Genomic DNA, 22,715 nt, shown 5'->3' on the forward strand with positions numbered 1-22,715 from the left:
TCTCTCCATCTCTCTAATAGTTTAGCCTATTAGCAACATTTTCTCTCATCCCTCTAATAGTTTAGCCTATTAGCAACATTTTCTCTCATCCCTAGCTTATTAGCAACATTTTCTCTCTCTCTCTCTAATAGTTTAGCCTATTAGCAACATTGTCTCTAATCCCTCTAATAGTTTAGCCTATTAGCAACATTTTCTCTAATCCCTCTAATAGTTTAGCCTATTAGCAACATTTTCTCTCATCCCTAGCTTATTAGCAACATTTTCTCTCTCTCTCTAATAGTTTAGCCTATTAGCAACATTGTCTCTCATCCCTCTAATAGTTTAGCCTTCTGCTTGACCATTAAGTTCACAGTTGAGGTGCAGCTGCTCTGATGGCTACAGTTAGCAAAGGCTAAGCTAAACTATTAGTAATATATTCTCATTGATATTGTAATACTTTGCAGTATAATATAGTCCTGTACACTGCAAATGGAATTTGATCAAACTCAATTAATTTTAACAAAACAATCAGGTGATGGAACAGAAATCCAAGTTCAATGAAATTCAATTTCAGAGCTTGATGCATGACTAGAAATGTCAATTAGTGCAAAAAAAATAAAAATAAATGCAGGGTTATCTGACAAAAACCTGGCTCAACTTTTGTAATTTTAGCTGCAACGCAATCTGCTGTCATCCAGTAAAGTGTCTTGGGCAATCAAATTTGTGCAGATGACATCCCTGGCAGATTACTTTGTATCATCAAAACAATATTTCTGTTGTTAAACTGGTGCTCATGGGGACAGGATAAACTGATCATCACTCCTACGACTTTCCAGACTGCCTTCCAGAACTAAGGCGTATCTGACACCCCTATCAGCAGGATTCCCACGTCATTACAGACCTTTGTTACTTCAACCTTGACGTAATGGTTGGACTTTTTTCTTGGGAGAACAGTCTCAAAATCTTGATGTTTTTTGCAGTGTTTTGTTGTCTGATAAACATTCCAACTCCTGGATCTATCACTCAAACCGAGTAAAGAGATGGCAGAAGTAATCCACAGTCTGACTTAGACAAATAAAGTGTCTGTTTCCCAAATTAATATAAAAGAACTAGTTTTGACCTCATAGCATCTTCATCAGACCAGAAATAGAAAATACACACGGATTAAACCTAAACCTGGTTAGACAACACACGTTATTCCACCACATAATTAAATGACTAACAAAGAAAGCAACAAGTACACTGTCACAATGACATCAAGATACTAATATCATAGAAAAACAATAACCGTAGCAACCATATCACACAGTATGATGTTGTCTCATCAAAAGCTACAATTAAGAATGTTGGGCTTTTGATTTGTGTCTTTGTTCAGAATCTGATAGCAAGGCACTGTTTTAGCTCATGACGCCACTAACCTTGAACAAACAGGGACTTTGTTCCTTCTTGTCAGAGAGAATGGAAAGTAAAATCAAGGTTTCACTTTAAAGATGAAGAGTTTACGTCTCAGCTGTCTGGAATTTTGTGGTAGTAAATACCCGGTCGGGCTCAGCCCGAATAAACAGCATGGAGCAGCCCACCCTGTGGACCCACCACCCGCAGGGACAAGCATCGGGGTCGGGTGCAATGCAGACCGGGCGGCGGGTCAGGCGGGAGGCCTGGGCATGCCGATCGCCGGCGGCATAGACTAGCTCTAGGGACGTGGAACGTCACCTCGCCAGCGGGGAAAGAGCCAGAGCTGGTGCAGGAGGTGGAGCAATACCAGCTAGATATAGTTGGACTCACCTCCACACACAGCGCTGGCTCTGGAACCAAGCTCCTGGAGAGAGGTTGGACTTTGTCCTTTTCCAGAGTTGCCCAGGGTGAGAGGCGCCGGGCGGGAGTGGGGATACTCACGAGCCCCCGGCTGAGCGCCGCTGTATTGGAGTTCTCCCCGGAGAATGAGAGGGTCGCCTCCATGCGCCTACGGGTTGCGGGGAGCAAGGCTCTGACTGTGGTTTGTGCTTACGCACCAAACAGCAGTTCAGAGTATCCGGCCTTCTTGGAGTCGGTGGGAGGGGTCCTGGAAAGGGCGCCACCTACCGACTCCATAGTTCTCCTGGGGGACTTCAATGCTCACGTGGGCAATGACGGAGAAACCTGGCGGGGGGTGATTGGGAGGAACGGCTTGCCCGATCTGAACCCAAATGGTGTCTCGTTATTGGACTTCTGTGCTTGCCATGGTTTGGCCATAACGAACACCATGTTCAAACATAAGGTGGCTCATAAGTGTACCTGGTACCAGAACACCTTAGGCCGGAGATCAATGATCGAATTTGTAATCGTATCATTTGATTTGCAGCCATATGTCTTGGACACTCGGGTGAAGAGAGGAGCAGAGCTGTCAACTGATCACCACCTGCTTGTGAGTTGGATCAGATGGCAGGGGAACCGGTTGGAAAGACCCGGCAAGCCCAAACGTGTAGTGAGGGTGAACTGGGAACGTCTGGCGGAGGACCCTGTCCGGGAGGTCTTTAACTCCCACCTCCGGAAGAACTTCTCTCACATCCCGAGGGAGGTTGGGGACATGGAATCCGAATGGACCATGTTCAAAGCCTCTATTGTGGACGCGGCCGCTAGGAGCTGTGGCCAGAAGGTCATCGGTGCCTGTCGTGGCTGCAACCCGAGAACCCGGAGGTCAGGGAAGCCGTCAAGCTGAAGAAGGAGACCTTCAAGGCCTGGTTGGCCCAGGGGTCTCCCGAAGCAGCTGACAGGTACCGGCAGGCCAGAAGGGCTGCAGCTGCGGTGGTCGCGAATGCTAAAACTCGGGCATGGGACGAGTTCAGGGAGGCCATGGAGAAGGACTTTCGGTTGGCCTCAAGGAGGTTCTGGCAAACTATCCGACGGCTCAGGAAGGGAAAGCAGGGCTTACCCCAGGCTGTTCTCAGCAGGGGGGGGGAACTGCTGACCCGGACAGGGGACATCGTCGGGCGGTGGAAAGAGCACTTTGAGGAACTCCTAAACCCGACCAACATGTCCTCTGCAGAGGAGGCAGTGCCTGAAGATCTAGGGGGAGGCTCACCCATATCCCTGGCAGAGGCCGCTGAGGTAGTCAAAAAGCTCCTTGGTGGCAAGGCGCCGGGGGTGAATGAGATCCGCCCTGAGATTCTGAAAGCGCTGGACATAGTTGGGCTGTCCTGGCTGACACGCCTCTTCAATGTCGCATGGGGGTCGGGATCAGTGCCCATGGACTGGCAGACCGGGGTGGTGGTTCCCATTTTCAAAAAGGGGGACCGGAGAGTGTGCTCGAATTACCGGGGTATCGCACTACTCAGCCTCCCGGGGAAGGCTTATGCCAGGGTGCTGGAAAGGAGGCTCCGACCGTTTGTCGAACCTCAGATACAAGAGGAGCAATGCGGATTCCGTCCCGGCCGTGGAACAGTGGACCAGCTCTTTACCCTCGCAAGACTACTGGAGGGGTTCTGGGAGTTTGCCCAACCAGTCTACATGTGCTTTGTGGACTTGGAGAAGGCTTTCGACCGGGTCCCTCTGGGGTTCTTGTGGGGGGTGCTGCGGGAGTATGGGGTGCCGGACCCATTACAACGGGCGATCCGGTCTCTGTACGACTGCAGTAGGAGCTGTGTCCGCATTCTCGGCAATAAGTCAGATACGTTCCCGGTGGGTGTTGGCCTCCACCAGGGCTGCCCTTTGTCTCCGGTCCTGTTCGTGACTTTCACGGACAGGATATCTAGGCGCAGCCTGGGGGTGGAGAATGTCAGGTTCGGGGGTCTCGGGATCGCCTCTCTGCTGTTTGCAGATGATGTGGTCCTGTTAGCCTCCTCAGATCGTGACCTCCAGCATTCACTGGGGTGGTTTGCAGCCGAGTGTGAAGTGGCGGGGATGAGAGTTAGCACCTCCAAATCTGAGGCCATGGTGCTCTGCCGGAAACCAGTGGATTGCTCCCTCCAGGTGGGGACAGAGTGCCTACCTCAAGCAAAGGAGTTCAAGTATCTTGGGGTCTTGTTCACGAGTGAGGGTAAGATGGAGCGGGAGATCGACAGACGGATCGGTGTGGCTGCAGCAGTAAAGCAGGCGCTGCACCGGACCGTCTTGGTGAAGAGGGAGCTGAGCCGGAAGGCAAAGCTCTCAATTTACCACTCAGTCTACGTTCCTACCCTCACCTATGGTCACAAACTCTGGGTCGTGACCGAAAGGACAAGGTCGCGGCTACAAGCGGCCAAAATGAGCTTCCTCCGTAGGGTGGCCGGGCTCAGCCTTAAAGATAGGGTAAGGAGCTCGGTCATCAGGAGGGCGCTTGGAGTCGAGCCGCTACTCCTTCGCGTCGAAAGAAGTCAGCTGAGGTGGTTCGGGCATCTAATTAGGATGCCTCCTGGACGCCTCCCACTGGAGGTTTTCCAGGCATGTCCAACTGGGAAGAGACCCCGGGGAAGACCCAGAACACGCTGGAGGGATTACATCTCCCAGCTGGCCTGGGAACGCCTCGGGATCCCCCAGAATGAGCTGGAACATGTTGCCGGTGAGAGGGAAGTCTGGGTCAGCCTGCTTGGCCTGTTGCCACCGCGACCCGACCCCGGATAAGCGGAGGAAAATGGATGGATGGATGGATGGATAAATAAAAGCGATCCGTCTGACTTTTATTGTGAAGTCAAAGTAGTGTAAAATACTGTAGATGAATGAAATGACTGACATGGTGTATGTGGTGACTTGTGAAAGGACAGTTCTGAATCACTGGCTGCAGTTATTTGGGAAATAAGTCAAACTGTCAAGAAACCTACATGCAACTGTCATAAAGAAATGTCTTCTCGTAAATGATTTATAATTAAAATATTGATTGTAAACTATGAAGGCTATTGTAATGTAACATATCAACTGGTTGGTCTCGAAAGTTGAAACATTATTGCAACATTCTGATAATGTATTTATCACATTGGAAACACATGGTGACAATGACTTGAATGAACTCTTAACACTTGGATGAACTTTAACTTCTGAAGCCTCACTGATTGTGCTGCTGGGTCAAAGTACAAACTCAGACATTCTGCAGACAAATCTTGGGAGATAGGGGAAGATGGGAAAATTTCGAGGAGAGCCCTGTTTCCAAAGATAGCAATTTATTTTCCGAATACCAACATTTCGGGGAAATGTGTATAAAATGATGCACGATACTTCCATTTGATGATGGTGCAGCCATAAAAAACATCCCGTTTTGGGTTTGAATATTTCCCTCGGTGTAAACATTTGATAGTTTCAATTAAGAGCAAGCTGATAAATATGATACCATTAAACAGTCTCATAAAATTATTTGAATAGCCTTTAAGAGCAGACAGAAGCATTATATGGACACACCTGCTGTCTTTGCACCCTACAGTCTCCATTCCCCCCCGTTCCCGCCAGCCGCCGGACACCAACGGTCCCCGATCGCTCGTCTAACCTCCTTTCTACAACCCTCCTTGTTTCTTCTTCCTTACATCCCTTCATTTCTTCATCCCTATCCTCGACCCGTACCCTATATCCCTCTACCTTGACCCCTACATCCGTTCATCCCTCTACCTCTACTCTACATCCTTCATCTCTCTACCCCTACCCTACATCCCTTCATCCCTATACCCCTACCCTACATCCCTTCATCCCTCGACCCGGTCCGCTTCCTAAATCTAACAATCATTCCATTATGCAATAAACCTCTCGAAACTCATACTGTTATTGGCGTGGTCCTTGTTGGTGAATTGCTATTAGAATGATTATCTTTACTACAAACAAGATAAATGTCTTAAAATAATTATATTATGTTTAGATGGAAAACGGGATGGAAAAAGCTAAAATATCTAAATAACTTTTGGGTGGATCGCCATTCAATTTTGTACAGTCATGGTCCCCAGAGGTGGAACCCTACTGACTTTGACGATTTCCTGACTTTGTGTTACACACATTCATGTTCCACTCAGGTAGAATTTCTTTTTTTCCACTTTTTATCCAGTGCCATCTGTCAAAATTGTAATTTGTTTATGACCAAATACATGTAACACACAAGCTGCAAGAAGTACACTGCCCCTCTGAACTTACTGATACTTTGTATCACATAAGCAGTTATCTAACATCCCATTCGCTGCTTCAGGCTTCTTTCTGGCTCCAAGTCGAAGGGTTCTTTGAGCTGAGCAGACTAGAAATATCTCCCGTTGCCAAGTCGTATCTAAGGTTCGGCCCTTTTACAGGAGTAGCGAACAACGTTTCCATTGCAAAATAACCTAATGATTGTTAGCAAACTCTCTTTAAAAAGGGAAACAGAGTCATGGCTTGTGAAAAACTTAAGATTTTGATTGAACGCATAAAGTTGATAAGACCTGTTGCTGTTGTTTTACACATCCAGCAGACACTAGCATTATATAGTGTCATGTTGGTAATGATCCTTCCGCAGGTTCACCTACGGAAACCTTGTTACCTGTTGAATATAAGTCCAATATTCACTCTCTTTTAGCTCTGTTTTTGGTCTCCACCATCTCCGTCCCTTTAGCAGCTAAATACTCCCTTATATTCCACCAGCTGGTCTCTAACTTTGTCTGTCTGCTGTCTGCTGCCGAGCATGTAGTGTACAGTGGGTTTATCAGAGCTTTCAAGCTTTTTGTTGTGGTCTGTAAAACCAAAACAACAAGCTAAAAGAGGCTAAATGGCACCATAGGGTTGAGGGGAACTGCAGAGTTGGAGATGATTCTCTGTGGGTTCGTCACTATGAACAATAACATTACCATGCCATTACCATTTGTCTGTTGAAATTAAAAAAGTGACAGCTTTAAATAACTTTAGTAAGTAGATTAAAGTAAATTAAAGTGATACAAGTGAATTACAGCCTGCTTAACTGCTCAAATAATAGTCCATTTAGATGCAACTCATTTTCTGATCTAGGTCAAAAATAAATTGCAACAACCAAGCATTGAGTTTGATAAGATCGCTGCTCTTTCCTCTGCTGGCTTGTTGTGTGAGGCAGCGTCATTCTGTCCATCTGTATGTCTGTCTGTCCTAAGTTAGACAGGAAGAGGCAGAATTCTTTAGCTTCTGGCAGTGTGGTAACTTCATGTTTCTGCAGCTGCGGTGAACCCCACACTGTTCACATATTCTCCGTCTTGACATCATCACAGATTTACCAATTCTCTCTTGCTGGTGTGCGGCAGATGGTATCTTGCGCACCTTGAATGACCACATTTTTTAAATGATTGCTTAACTAAACAGGCACTGGCGAAAGGCCAGGCAAAAACCAACGTTGTGGAAGAGGCACGAGAAGGCTGGCAGCTTTTGGTTTGAATGAATCTTTCTTGGAAGTCAGACAGAAACCAGTGCTGGAGTCTGGAGTCACTACAAGTCAAACAGGGACAAAATGTAGTCCACATGTTTAAAAAGGTGACAAAATACACGTGTGTGTGTGTGTATACACAAGGGTAAGAGTCCTGCCTCCTGGTGCAGGACACACCTATATGAAGTGCATGACGCACTAGCATTACAGCAGCACTGTGCTCTCACACATGTTCAGTTACTGTCGAGAGAGAGAGAGAGCGAGAGAGCGAGAGAGAGTAGTCAGACAGCTCTGGTTTGACAGTTAATCGGCAAACATGTCAGAGAAGCTGAAGGGCAACATTTTAGTGACCGGGGCCAACAGAGGCATTGGTTTGGAGCTGGTCAAACAGCTGGCAGAGAGGAGGACAGGAGAGGAGGCTCACATCTATGCCTGCTGCAGAGCGCCTGAGGGAAGCGGGGCTGAGGTGAGACATTTACATATAAAAGCTTGTCGTAGTGCTCGGATTGACTGTTAACACACACAGACACACACACACACACACACGCTGCTACTAACAGCAGAGCATTGGAATTGATTTATAGCTTCTCCTTGAGGTATTGACCCTGGACCCACACAGACGAAAATTACTTTTTAATACGCCCAATTATTTAATAACCATAATCTATCTCTATGGTGTTGAAGGGATTGTTGATCAATAGGAATGACTCAACTTGGAAAAACAACTTATCCAAGTGGTAAGACACTTTTATCCCAAAATATTGTGTCAAAGTTTCTCAAAGATCGAAAGTTGTATCCCGTAAAATTCTACTTATACACAAAGTTCTGTTTGTTTCACCAAATATTGAAGGCTGTATGATGCTTACCCTGAGAGGTATATTGACTTTGTTTGATCAATGTGTTTGTTTTCAGCTGCATCTTATGTCAATCTTATGTTATAATCATTATTTACAAACTGTACCAATAATTACCCTGGGAACCCTCTCTCCACAGAATTCCGTTTCTATACTACTACATGATTTTACTTGGAGGTTTTGGGGACAAAGTTAGTTCTATGTGGCTTGTGATCAGGGGCAATGTTTTTGTCCACAACGTGGTTGCATTGTTCAGCTGCACAGAGGTTGTAGGGAGGGGTTCGGGGTTAAAACACACTGGTTTGGTTAATAATTGACAAAGTAAGCAGGCTCTAACTCATTCTTCAAGACACTGTTGACTTTCATTTTTTTGAACCAAGTGCTTTGAATCAATAACCACAAAAGTTTTGTTAGGTTTAGGGAATCATCATGATTAATAAGTACTTTGTTAAGGTTACAGAAACATTGCTTTGGAGCTGAAGTGACTGATGCTGTCGTTGGGATAACAAATGAAGTTCACCGTCAGTCATTTTGTTGATACATCCAGTACGAACACTTGGTTTACATAAAGATAATCTTTAGGAGACTGAAGATTGGATGCACACTGATAATTCAAATATATGGTTGAATGCTTAAATGATCAACAGGAAAGTGCTTTGAACAAAGTGCTGAATTGGTTATAAATGTTAACTTTCATATAACATACTGAAAGCATGGTGTTTGGGTCAATACATCTGTTAAAAGCAGAGCCAGATCTGAATCTCCTGATTGTCCCTGTTGAGCAACTCAAGAGACTAAACTTGTGGGTGTAACCTTGGATGGTTTTACAGTTCAAGCATATTAAAAACTGTGAGAAACAATGCAAGAGGTCCCTCAGTGACCCCCAACAACTTGACACGTTTTCACACAGAGGAGGAAAGAGCAGGCCTGCTAGAATATTGTATCCAACTAAAAGTGCTGTTACATAAAATTTTTCTCAAGTAAAAGTGAAAAAATACTTAAATAAAAGTAAAAAGTAGATCAGTCAAATTGTACTCTGAGAAACCGCGTTTTATTTTTAAAAATGAATTTGCATTCTTTCCAATGGCCATCAGGGGCCAACTCCTCTGGTTGCAAAGAGAAGTGTGATTGTATAGAACAGTGGCGGGCCGTGCATTTTATACCTGGGCCTTCAGTGCTGTCCTACTACAGTTGAATCACCTCATATTAACCTCATGATGATGTTACAGGTTATTATTTGTTTCTAGGGGTGTAACAATACACGTATTCCTATTAAACCGTTCGGTACGAGGCTTACGAACCGAACGATACATTTGAATAATACTAGTGCATTTGGAAAATGCAGAAGCTTAAATTGTGGGAAATATAATGTTCTTTCGGCTCAACCTGGCAACCCACCCAACGTGCTGTCTGACACGCCCACCACGGAAGAAAAACATTGTACTCTGCTGAGGCGCGTGTGTGTTCTGGGAGTCTATGCTAAACTAGCTTAGCAGGAAAACAACAGCAGCACACATGCTACAAACTCTCCCCAGGCATTTAAGCAGCTGTTCCCTACTGATTCAAACAGGGCTAAAGCAATCAGCACACAATCCCCATTTCTCCAGACCATAATTCTTGCTTTGTAAAAGAAAACAGATACATGAATACACGCATGACGGGATGCTGCGTCATTAACGGACAATGCATATTGTCAAAATCAATGTAATTAACACAATGACCACAGAAAAACTCACAAGAACCAGTCACATATATTTATATGACAACAAAGCAACAAATCAATCCAGCAAAACGGTGGTGCTAAAACATGCATTCCACCACACACTGAAGAGCACGAGCCATTCAAATATTATTACATCAGAGGGAACAATATTAACCATATCATAAAAACGACACGACAGACAAATGAACAGAGTAGTAACGCTACTGCAGATGTAGAAACAAAGCAGTTCACTTACCAAAGCTGCTGTTCACTTAAAGACAAGGTCCATCCTCCTTTCTTTGATTACAAAGAGTTTAATGACGCGGTTGTACAGAACTTCAGTGCGGTTCAGTTCCAGTCAGAGGTCCTCCTGTGAACGTGTTCGTTGAGTTGTAGATCCACTCGGGTCTCTCCAAAGGTTTTCAAAAGCACCGTAGCTTGTGAGTGTCCTGTCGTGCTGTGGTGTCTTGTTGCTTCCTTGGTAGCAAATCTAGCGTAGCTCCAAACACCGAGACACTCAGTCGCAAATGAAACGCATTCTTAGCCATAAAATGTGCAACGCTTCTCCAACACTGTCAGCCAGGAATACCGTTCGTACAAATCCTTCTCCTGGCTGGGTCAGAGCTGCTAGCTGTCGGTTGGCCGACCCTTTGATACGATATCCGGCTTTTCTGGAAATGTCCTTCTCCAGAAAGGCGTTGCCAGTAACTCCCAAATCCGTTTATCCTCCTCCTTCAGCCATTGAGTGTTAAAAAAACAAAGCTACACCAAGCAAAACGCTAAAAATGTCATGTCAATGTCATAACTTCTTACATATCTTTCAACTTGAACTCTTACTGCTACTAACTTCTATAAGCTAGCTTCAGCTTCACAACAGTGACGCCAGCCTACGACCAATCACACCGCACGTTAATGCTGACGTACTTGTAGGCCGCCTAGACAGCTCTGACATGTCAAAGAATACGCCCAACATGTCAAACTAAAGATCTGATTGGTTGAAGACTATGACAATCAACAATATCGTCCCCATTCACTTAAACTGCACATGGATTCACTTGTGAGTCTGCAGGCCTCGGGCCTCTGTTCTTACCTAGAGACACAGAGGTGAAATCTGATTGGATAAAAGCTCTACTTAAAACAAGCTGCACTGGAAGCAGAGCAACTGAGGAAGACAGTAGCTGTGCAATGAGAAAATAAGATAATGGGAAAACTATTTTTATAAATTATAATACATGTAGTGTATTTAAGAAAAATTATTAAATTATAAAATAGATATAACTTTGATTCTGTTTAGGCCAGCAGAGAAGACTTTGCTGGCCCTGACGGCCCGCCACTGTCACACGAAGTCTGTGAGAAAATGACTCTACTTCTCTTTTGATTTATTACCTCAGTAAACATTGTAAACATGAGTTTATGGTCTCAATCTCTAGTTTCAAGTCTTCTTTAATTCGGCATGCTGTTCATTTAGTAAATTATGGTCCATTTACAATAAAATAAAGAGCATTCGTCTTATAACTTCCGTTCACGAATGTTGATTGTAACCGTTTTGGTCGCCTCAAATGCCTTATTTAAAGTTCGGTTGTACTTAGTTCTTCCTTCTCGTGTCTATTGGTTCCAAAACACCAAGATGGCGGTGGCTAAAATCCAAGATGGAGACTGCTAAAATGCCAACCTCGAGGCTTCTGTACACAAACATAATACATTGAACATTTCTTGTTTCTCCCTAAAACATATTGTGCACCTCTCTTTGTGTATTGCAGTGTTATTGACACCAATTGTTTATGTAGAATAGTGCAGTGGCGGGCCGTGCATTTTATACCTGGGCCTTCACTGCTGTCCTGCAGCTGAAACACAGCTACGGTTATTATTTGTTTCATGTAAAATTGAAGCCAACACCTCTCTGCAGAGAATACGCCGGGAGTGCATCTCCTCTCTGCTCTGACTGCAGCTGGGACTGCTGCGCGAGGGAGTGCTTTGGGGCGGCGGAGGGGCAGCACCCGCTGCTCGTTCACGACAGTAACTGTAGAACGGTGTCCTTTAATGTCACAAAAGTCTCCAATAACACCAGAACAAGTCGCTAGATTTGTCACTCGTAGCTTTTGACAAAAAAAGTCGCCATGAGGGTTTAGAAAGTCGCCAGATTTAGCGAGAAGGTTGCCAGGTTGCCAACACTGGCACTGGCTAAATATGTCCCCAGAGCAACATTGGACGTAACAATGGTTCCTATCACATATAAAACCAAACAATAATCTAACTTCATAAAAACAAGTTGTACAAATAATAATATACAAACAAGCATATTAAAGCTACTGCAGATGTAAAAACAAACGCATTTAACTTACCAGAGCTGCTGTTCACTATTTAGCTGCCGTTCCTCCTTTCTTTGTTAAAGAGTTTAATCTCATGGTTGTTCAGTACATCCGTGTGTTTTAGTTCCAGTAAGAAGTCCTTCTCGATTCATGGACGCCAGTGAAAACAGTCGAGCCTCCCCAGTTGTATTTCTTGAATAGGTTTTAATGCGTTTGAGGTCTGAAAATGTCTGCTCAACAGAGGCAGCAGATTTTGGGATTGTCACCGCCCAACATGTCAGGCTAGCCCACTGACCAATCACGTACTTGTAGGCCAGCTAGCAGGCTCTGGCACGTCAAAGAATACGCCCAACATGTCAAACTAAAGATCTGATTGGTTGAACACTATGACAATCAACAATATCGTCCCCATTCACTTAAACTGCAAAGGGATTCACTTGTGAGTCTGCAGGTCTCGGGCCTCTCTTCTTACCTAGAGACACAGAGGTGAAATCTGATTGGATAAAAGCTCTACTTAAAACAAGCTGCACTGGAAGCAGAGCAACTGAGGAAGACAGGAGCTGTGCAATGAGAAAATAAGATAATGGGAAAAATGTTTTTCTAAATTATAATACATGTAGTGTATTTAAGAAAAATTATAAAATAGATATAAATTTGTGATTCTGTTTAGGCCAGCAGAGAAGGCCTTGCAGGCCCTGATGGCCCGCCACTGGAATAGTGTGACTCCATTGGCAGGAATGTGGCAGAGCAGCAAATACAAACAAGAGAGACTCCCACTCACCAAACATTGCTCCATAGCGCCACTAGTGGTCAAAAGATCCACAGCTTGCATATAAAAAACATGGACTTAAATTATATGTATTATACAATTTTCTACTGTAATATGTGTATTTGTATACATGTTATATGTATTATATATAATTGTTTGTGTAGTATGTATTCTGTGTATAGCCATATGTTTCTTGTCTGCAACTCAGAATCAGCTTTATTGGCCATGTACGCATACGCATACAAGGAATTTGACTCCTCGTTGCTCTCGACGTACATACACAGAATTTGCAAATAAACAGGAACATTTTTTTAAATATATATAAAAAAAAACAAGGACATCAAAAAAAGAAAAGAAAGTAGAACAGAGGTAAGCATAAACATTTAACGACTATGTACAATTGACAGTGTCAATGGAATTAAGGTGGTAGTGCAGAATGGAGGTAATAGTGCAGTATGAGTGCAGAGTATCATTGCTTGCATTATATTAGTATATTCTAAAAAAAAATGCAAAAGGAAATGTCTTATGTTTTCATCCGAGACCAAGTCATTATCAATTGTATGTTTGGGCTACTTGCTCTCTTTGTCTGTCTCTGCCAATCTCGCCTTTTCATCTATCTTTCATTCTTCATGTCTCCCTCCATATATGTGTTCCCTTCAGGCCCTGAGAGACCTCACAACTCAATATCCTGGAAAGATCTCTATAATCCAACTAGGTAAACACAACACATGCTCATATATCTGTGTACATGCACAGAGTTGATATATTACAAAGCCCAGGAGGTGACATTGAGAAGGAAAAACTGAGGAAAACTTTCCCTTGTGTAATTTCATTATAACTTTAGCAGCCCAGTGTTCAGGAAGAAATTTCTGCAAACCAGGGATAGGTTATATTTCTTGCAGTCAGTCACAGCAAGTGACGTAGTAAATCGAGCAAACATTGGTAAAAGTTACCTGGTATGAAGATTGGGTGGTATAATGACGAGTATAACATTCCAGAATGTCCACTATCTCTGGGCAGGTCAACCAAACACCGGACTTTCATCCAAGGCATCGCAGTTTGTGTCCAGTAAGAAACCAAAAACATCAACGCTTGCATATGAAAGTTAGCTACGGATGGCTGTTATTTAACTAAGGTTGATATTTAATGTTGTTACGTTATAACACAAACCATGATATTTTTTCAAACTTTAACCAAGTAGTTTTTTTGTCTAAACCTAACCAATCGTTATGCAACATTAACAGTGTGGCATTATACTTTTCTGCTAGCACGATACGGGGCTGAAATGAAATTAAACAGATTTTGGGTTCAGAAACGTTGACATTTAAGTATACCGTGGTTTGCAGAGATGTACTATGCCAACATTTTTTCTGGTAGGTAGTTGCCGTTACCAAAGGGGACAAATCCTGTGAATATTTTACTTCCCGCGCTCATTGCCTACAAAGTGTTTCAAAGAAGTTGATTTGTACAGTCAGATTTCAGTTTGTCTTGAATGCGTCTTGGCTGCATTTACACTTAGCTTTTCGATAAGATATGTATGCAGTTCACCCAAAACACATGAAGTGACTAAGGCCCTACTATCTGATTTCAAAATATAAGTGTAAATGAATCCAAGAATCATTTTGCGACAAATGGGGGTCCATCAAGGCAGCAGAGAAACATGAAGCATAGAATACAAAAACAGTTATGTACTGTTGTTGCTAATTCAGTTAGACAGTCGTACCAAATGCAGTTCAATTAAAGCAGTTATATGGACATAAAAGTCCACACTTCTGCAGCACACCCTCTGAATTGCCAAGCCTGTGTTTACCCAGCATATCAGCACATCCACCTTTTGTAAACTAGCCTATGCGACTGCATGACTCAACCAACCAAAGCTGGGCCTCGTGCAAGAACATTTGTGAATCATTATCCTAAACCTCTTACTTTTTCTGTGAGGCTTTGGTGAATCCAACTTCACCAAACTTGTTGCAAATCCCTAATTTCAACTTCACCTGTTCATCAAGAGGTGCGCCTCGGTGAGATTTCTTCATTAGCATAATTGTTGATCCTGTTTAAATGGTGCCATGAATAGGATGTTTGTCAATTTAAAATATAATGTTGCAAGTCAAGAAAGTCGCAAGAGTGTCATAGATTTTTGGTAGTAGCATTTAGTTTTGTGTGAAACCGATCATTGAAGAGTGAACTACATATCTTGCACCAGCACGGCCATTGCCTTGGCTTGCTAGCTCACTTGCTTAAGTAAGCTATATCCATGCACAAATATAACGTTATCGTACCGGATGTGTTTCATCCAGCGAATGAGCAAATACTGCTGTTGGTGTGAGTACATCCTGGTAGGAAACTTATCGTAGCTTCAGAGAGAGACATCACTTACACGACCTTTGGGCATATCGTCTTTCTAGTTACGTATTCACATATTCATGTCTTATACTTCAACAATTTTACAACAAAATGTGACTTTCTTTAACAGTCTTTCTTTCAAATTATCTTTTAAATTGGCAAACATCACATGTGTAATTCATGGTACAATTCAAACGGAAAATGATTTGTCTCCATGCTGATTGTTGTGGACTGAATACTCATTTCACATTCTGCAGACACGTCAGATGAGGACAGCATCTCGGCTGCTGTCCAGGCTGTGAACAAGCAGATCGGGGCCGGTGGGTTGAACCTCCTCATCAACAACGCCGCCATTAACAAACCGGGCGTACCGGCACCGCTCTCTGCCAGCGGGAAAAAGGACATGATGGAGGTGTACGAAATCAATGTGGTCGGACCATTTCTCATTGCCAAGGTTGGTTTTGTCTTGCTCCACTCCGTACTTTTAGCCTGAATGTTTTTGTGGCATAACGCTTTGAACTGATGGACATGTAGGCTTCTGACAGAGGGGGAATGATTCAAAGAGTCTGTGTCCAGGGTGGAAGTGGTAAGCCAAGATCTTTCCTGCTCGCCATAGGGTCCTGGGCACTGGTGGAATGTCACACACAGGGTGATGGGGGTGGGTGGGGCTTTGGGTCCTTCTGAAATCCACAACCATCTCCACTGTCGTTAGAGCTTTGAGCACTAAATTGTTTTGTCCGCATCACATCATCAGTGTATCAATCTCCCAACCTGTAGGTGGACTCATCCCCACCAGAGATGAGTCACAGAACAGACACAGGGACGTAGACAGAATCAAATATCAGCATCGCTTGCAACATCTGACCACAAAGGTTGACTGTTAAATATGGAAAAACACTCTCACGCATGTCATCATGTATACAACACTGCTGAGGTGTCACTTCCATCTCAACATGGCGGAGTATGAAAACATAATTTGGGACAAATAGGAGGTCATGGTGGAGTTCGAGGTTTTTTTCTTTAATTTACATACAATTCTTTTACATACTGTAGCAACAGAATGTAAAACAATTCAAGACAAAAAAAAATGAAGACAGGAAAAGATGATGGTCTACCAGCTAGTTGCCAGAACGTCAAAGTTTTAAAAGGAATACACAAAATATACACAAAATATGAAGTAAGTACATGTGTGCATCATAGAAAAGTGAATACATATGGTCTGTAAATTCAATCGGTAAATTCAGGACAAGGCAAAAATATAAGTTGTTTTCTTGTTTTAGCCAATTACATCCAATGAAGAACTTGCTGTTGTGACAGTTTCTTTATTGGATGTAATCCAATCTGTGTTATGCACTTATCTTGGTCCTCTCATGTTGGACTGAGGACAGACTGGATGCTGCAGCGACTCACTATCGCCTCTCCAGGTACAAGTGGTATTACAACACAGGAGCCGGGGATAGCTGGTTAGAATGCTCATTTCTTTAGACATCTCTGCAACACAACACATAGATGTCTTTGACATAACATCATCACTGTGACCTCTGTTTTGATAATGTTAGTGGATTTTTTTTATGTTTTGAACTAAATTTCTGTCCAGATCTTACTGCTTGCACCTTTAACACAAGTAGTTGTATTAGTTACAGCATGACATGCATTGTACTGACACACACACCACATCACCTGCCTCTCTCTTCAGATGCTTCTTCCACTCCTCCAGAGAGCAGCAGAGATGGACTCAACTGTAAAGGACGAGGGTAATGAAGTGGAAACATACGAGACATGCATTATATCACATTGCAAATTACCAGTAATATATTTTTATTCAAATTAAAATGATTATTGTTATTAGCAGTGGTATTAGTATTATCATTCATATGTCATGATGCTAGTCTATTTGTCTCTCAATGTGTCTCAGGTGATAAAATGTCCTGCAGGAGGTCGGCCATCATCAACATCTCCTCGCTCGCCGGATCCATAAAGATATGTCCGGAGAACTTTGCTAGGGCGCAGATGTACCCTTATAGGGCCAGCAAGGTACCGCTCACTATCACAAAATATGAATTCGATTTTTTAAATAAAACAATTAACAATAATAGCACTTTATCCTAACTTGTTTTGTTGTTTTTTAATCTGGAAGATTCTTTTTGTCTTTTTCATGAGATAAGATCATCCCCAAAACCGACCCTAAATTAAAGAGACAGAGTCACAGCTACGGTTCAATTGACCCTATATTAGAACCTTTTCACATATTTACTTTGTGTGCTCTCATTAATGTGAAGGATAACGCTGACATTTGTCTTTTATCAACAAATCTCATGAAAAGAGCAAAACCCAAATCATGTTAGTCCGTCTCTCAAAACCTTCTGACTACCCTACTTTGTCTGTGTCACTCAGCTCCAAGCCCATTGGTTTCTTCTTAAGACATAAATCTTCAAAAAATAAAAAATAAAAAAGAAGCTCAGGAATTTCCAGCGGGGACCAACTGTAGATCCTTGGGGTGGTTAGCAGGGAGGCTACAGTGTAAACATGACAGGCAATCTGTATCTTGGTGTCTGTTGGGAGACCTGATTCAGACCAGACCAGCCTTCAGAAACCTGTACCCTTGTGTAAATTACATTGAAGTATTTAGTGTCATTTTCAACAACAAAGCTTCTGTCTTCTGCTGTTGGTTGCCAGGCAGCACTGAACATGGTGACTCGCTGTCAATCGGAGGACTTCAAGAGACACAACATACTGGTGACAGCGATCCACCCTGGCTGGGTCCGCACTGAGATGGGAGGACAAGAGGTGAGGCAATGGAGAGTTTAATGAGAGGCACTGCACACCTTTGTAATACATTATGATCCTTTCAGCAGGTTTGTATGAACAAAAAAATAAGCACACTTGCTTTGACAAACTACGTCTGTTCTCTGCTTCAGATTCCTTTATGTGAACACGCTTTACTGGTTGAACTGGCCCAACTCTTTACGTGGTGGCTCCCAGTATCAATCAGTAAGTATATTTACTTAAATACTGTAGGCAACTAAAGTACAAGTGTACTCTTACTCCGCAAAATGTATCTGATGCCTGCATTTACTTTAGGGATTCATATTTTAAAAACATTTTTGACAATTTCGGACATAAAAGTCAGTCTTGCCTTCAGTCTTAATCTTGCTAGATAATCTTTGTTGTTTTTAGGAGCATGAAAGTCCCTGCAAGTCCTCTGATTGCCCTCTTAACAACCAGTCATACAAACTTTCTAAAAACTTTATTAAAATTTGTTAGAGTCATCACTATACATTTTTTTTACATATACATGAAATTTGACCTCTGCATTGAACCCATCCCTAGCATATTGGGAGCAGCGGGCTGCTGAGAAGCCCCCGGGGAGCAGTTAGGGGTTTAGTGTCTTGCTTAGGGACACTTCGGCAGAGGACTCATAGCAGGACCCTCGCTCGACCCTCTCTACCCAATGAGCCACGGCCGCCCCAGCCCACTGAAAAGTGGAGTCAGAGAGCAGACAGGGTTAATAAACTGCATTGTTTGCTGTGATGATTCACTTTTTCTCTGTTACGAACTTGGCAAGTATTTCCTGTGACCTAGCACAGTCAACAGTGCTGGGTCACAGTAAAAAAAACACAGCCACCACTACTATAGTACAGAATGTAATGTGCAAAACGTAGAAATGAAAGAACTATATAAACTAGTTAGGGTGTAGTGCACATTCCCTTTGACTTCCCTCTTTTTTGTTTGTTTGTCCCGTCTCCCACAGGCTACTTTATCCACCCAGGATAGCGTGCACGGCATGCTCGCCATGATGTCGTCACTCAGCAACAAAGACTGCGGGATGCTTCTGGACTGGGAGGGCAACACGATCCCCTGGTAGCAGTCGCTGTGTCAACCACTCGAGGGCTTTTTATAATCGTAAAACGTATCCACCCTAGAGCATATTAAAGGCCATATGCATGTTATTGTGTTGAGAGTCATCATTGCCCATACTGGCCATGAAGCCTTCATAGAGTGACTCATGATTTAAATTAGTTATGCTGCTGTTAAACGCAGCCCCCATTTACTTATATTCGCCAAGACTTTTCTTTGTTTTCCATTCACCCATGGAGGCATTCGAGAAAAAACGTTTTCTTCAAGAATTCAAGGTTACACGGGCTGAGAAACTGATATACAAATGGTCATTTTGGGGGGTGAAGTATTCCTTTAAAGTGGGTGTATCCTCCTGCTGAGGTAACTCAGTCAGCACAGAATTGAATGTCACATCTGCGGTCAATCAGAAACCTATATAATTATGATTATGTAAACAGGGAGCTGAATAAATAATTTTAATTTTAATTAAATTTTTAAATTTTTTTAAATTTATTTTATTTTTATTTTATTCATTTTTAATTTATTATACTATATTGATCCCTTTAAGGGGAAATTTGTCTCTGCATTTGAATAATGCACATGTACTGTAAAATGCATGCAATGTAGCTGCTATTTTGAACTACAACTGTTGTGTTTTAAACTGTATGATGTTGTGAACGTGGACGCCAGAAGGAAACGCTATACTGCTCTACACATGCAGCAGTCCAGGCTTTAGACATGCTCCATTCCAGAGAGGATTCGCACAAAAGTCCTCCAGCCTGCACGGGTGCCAGGAAAATCCACTGAGATCAAAATCAATCACCGTTGGAATTTCCTGATGTGGAAAAAGTGTAATGTGCTTTACATCTTAAGGTTTCTTTGGTAAATACCACTCACTAGAGGCCACTTGGGGAAATTACACTATAATCACTAAGCTCCACCGTCACACTCCCTAGTTGTGAGACAAAGTTTTAGTATTTCAGTAATTTCACATAACAGCCTTTGTGCACCTCAACCTTTTGCTAAAATATTCCTAACTTAATTATAATACACTGTAATTTTGTTTTAATATTATGTTTATCTATGTGCTTTTTTGTTTAAAATTTGACATACGTCGATGATGCGTGATTTGAAGTTTGAGCCGTTTGCTCTCTAACTGAAACAGTGATTAAGATCAGTTGGGACACAGACCCCAGCTGCACTTCCATGAACTTCCATTGTATGCAGTATGCTTTCAAGGACATTTTATGGAGATTGCCTCTCTACTATAAACAACGGTTATTGTGGGAAATGTTTCAGTATATAGTATATAACATATAAGATAATGTTCTTTAAGGGTCCTGTGTAGAGTCGCCGTGTTGAGCTAACGTTAGCTCGCTAACGAGTCAGCTTACGAAACCAGAAGTCTCCAGACTACAGTTCGGCGCTGTGAACCTGGAAAGCTAACAAAACTGTAATATTGTGTAAGACTGTATTAGTTTACTCTGTGATTTAGATATTTGTGGATATTGATAGTTTCTACAGTGATGTGTTAACCCCATCTGGTTCTTAACCCATTTAATTTAATTGTCAGGTCATCCAAAAAAAGTCATTGGATGTCGAAAAAGTCATAGAAAAGTTTTTGAAAAGTTTTAAAATGTTTTGACAAAATTCCCAATTTTACTTAATTCGCAATGCTATACTAATATGACTTTCTTTCGACATACTATACTATGACTTTTTTACACTTTCGACATACGCTATGACTCCTTAATGATTTATTTCAACACACTATACATTTTCATATTTTGTTTGGATATGCTATGCTTTGACTTTTTTGGACATACTATACTATCACTTTTTCATGACTTATTTTAACACACTATATTACAACTTTTTAATGATTTTCCGACATACTATACTATAACATTTTACAACATACTATACCAAGATTCTTTACGACAGAATATACTAGACTTTTTTCTATACTAGGTCTTTTTCTATGGCTTTTTTTATCTTTTCGATTGTGTTAATGATTGTTTTTAGGAACATTATGCTATTACTTTTTTGACACACTATTTTATAACTTTTTTGATATACAAAAATGTTACTTTGTCAACTTTTCTTGACAAATTATTCTATGATTTTTTCATAGCTTTTTGATGATTCTTTTTACATTTTTCTATGGCTTTTTAAAAAATTACTTTGCTACACGTATACGTTTTGATACTATACTTTACTATACTAGGGCTAATTATGACTTTTTTTGTCAAACTATAGTTTTTTTGATGACTTTTTTGACATACTATGCTATGGTTTTTTAGGCATAATATAGGAGGGCTTTTTGGAAATACTATGACTTTTTATGATGATTTTGATATGTTTTTTTCTTTTGGGATACTATTCTGCAACTTTTAAAAAACACTATTATATGGCTTTTCTGTGACGTTGTTCAACATATCATACTCTGGCTTTTCTGTGGCTTTTTTGACATACAATACCATGACTTATTATGAGACTATTGTTATGACAGAGTGTCATAAGATTTGATAATGAAAATAAATGCTGTTTACCTCCCTGCCTGAGGGTGGTGCTGTACATTGCGTCTGTGTTTTTGTATCTGTTGAGTTGCAGGTGATTGGATGAGGACTGATTAGGCCCGAGTTAAGAAGGAAACTGTGGAGGCCGGCTCACTCTCTGTCTTTTCTCTCCAGCTCCCAACCAGGCCGCGCTGCACTGCTGAGGGGGTCGCTGATCTTTGGGGGAGGGTACCGGTCGGATTGGCCAAGGGTTAAATGTAGCCTAAAGGCAGTCCTGGTAGTTATAGGGGTGAGAAGCCCTTTTTGTTCACATTGTTTTCTCCTGTCTTTCTGTTAATTCTTTTTTTTTGACAACCTCTCCCACGAGATGTTCTCCAGGTGTCAGCGTGGGTTCTCTCCGGGTTCTTCAACTTCCTCCCACAGTCCAAAGACACGCAGCTCAGGTTAATTGATGGTTCTAAATTGCCCGTAAGTGTGGATGTGAGTGTGAATGGTTGTGTCTCTATTCGCCCAAAGTCAGCAGGATAACAGTTGGATGGATGTTTGATGTGTAGGCCAACAACCAACACCCTCTCCACAGTGGTTTTCTTCTGCACCTTTCACCCCTATGGGTGAGTCAATATATTGATCAAGTATTTTGCTGTATAAAATATTTTTGTTCCGACTATTTGTCATTGAAATCATTAAAAAAACATGATTGTGTTGTTTTCTACCTCAGGTTAGGGATATCTGAAAAACAAATTGTGCCAGTACTCATAACTGTGTTCCCTAACAACCTCTGAAATCATACTTCCACCCGTCAGTCTCAGAGAGAAGAAGAAAAGCATGTTTAATTCCATGTCAGTTTTTAGCCTTTTACACTCCTTTTCTCAAATACATGGCTCATACAAAAAAAACCTGCATAAAGTTTTCCCAGAAAAAAAAGCAACTGAGAGGGCACTGAAATCATCTTTAATAACTGCAGTACTCCAAACGCACAGTTGTGTGGACATCTCTTGGTGCTGCCTGCACCGGAGGATTGAAATCAGTGTGGACGAGCCGCAGGCGGTGAGGTCCTGCGCCGACGCACAGGCGGCACGGCGACCGTCAAAACTGTCGGCTCGTCATCGGGTGACGTT

The 22,715-nt window shown here is 42.2% G+C and overlaps 2 protein-coding genes across 3 annotated transcripts in view; both read left to right on the forward strand.

Moving 5' to 3' along the window:
* LOC116394787 (G1/S-specific cyclin-D1-like) overlaps nucleotides 1-5,409 on the forward strand; it is a 21,394-nt gene extending 15,985 nt beyond the window's left edge. Inside the window, exon 4 of the mRNA XM_031868106.1 lies at nucleotides 5,348-5,409. Within this exon, the coding sequence (XP_031723966.1) occupies nucleotides 5,348-5,409 (62 nt within the window). The remainder of the gene's footprint in view (nucleotides 1-5,347) is intronic.
* A 2,110-nt stretch (nucleotides 5,410-7,519) lies between these two features.
* On the forward strand, nucleotides 7,520-21,693 carry LOC116394820 (C-factor-like). 2 transcript variants are annotated; one of them, XM_031868146.1, is made up of 8 exons: nucleotides 7,520-7,730; nucleotides 13,559-13,613; nucleotides 15,499-15,695; nucleotides 16,938-16,995; nucleotides 17,157-17,275; nucleotides 17,918-18,028; nucleotides 18,160-18,232; nucleotides 18,993-19,097. In XM_031868146.1, the coding sequence occupies exons 1-8, from the start codon at nucleotides 7,581-7,583 to the stop codon at nucleotides 19,013-19,015; spliced, it is 786 nt and encodes a 261-aa protein (XP_031724006.1). In that variant the 5' UTR covers nucleotides 7,520-7,580; the 3' UTR covers nucleotides 19,016-19,097. The 2 variants fall into 2 exon arrangements, with proteins under 2 accessions (XP_031724006.1, XP_031724005.1); XM_031868145.1 differs by lacking the exon at nucleotides 18,160-18,232 and having other exon boundaries at nucleotides 18,993-21,693.
* Nucleotides 21,694-22,715: the final 1,022 nt, after the last annotated feature.

The sequence above is a fragment of the Anarrhichthys ocellatus genome, unplaced genomic scaffold (assembly GCF_004355925.1).
Source record: "Anarrhichthys ocellatus isolate YVR2014 unplaced genomic scaffold, GSC_Weel_1.0 scaffold41, whole genome shotgun sequence".
NCBI lineage: Eukaryota > Metazoa > Chordata > Actinopteri > Perciformes > Anarhichadidae > Anarrhichthys > Anarrhichthys ocellatus.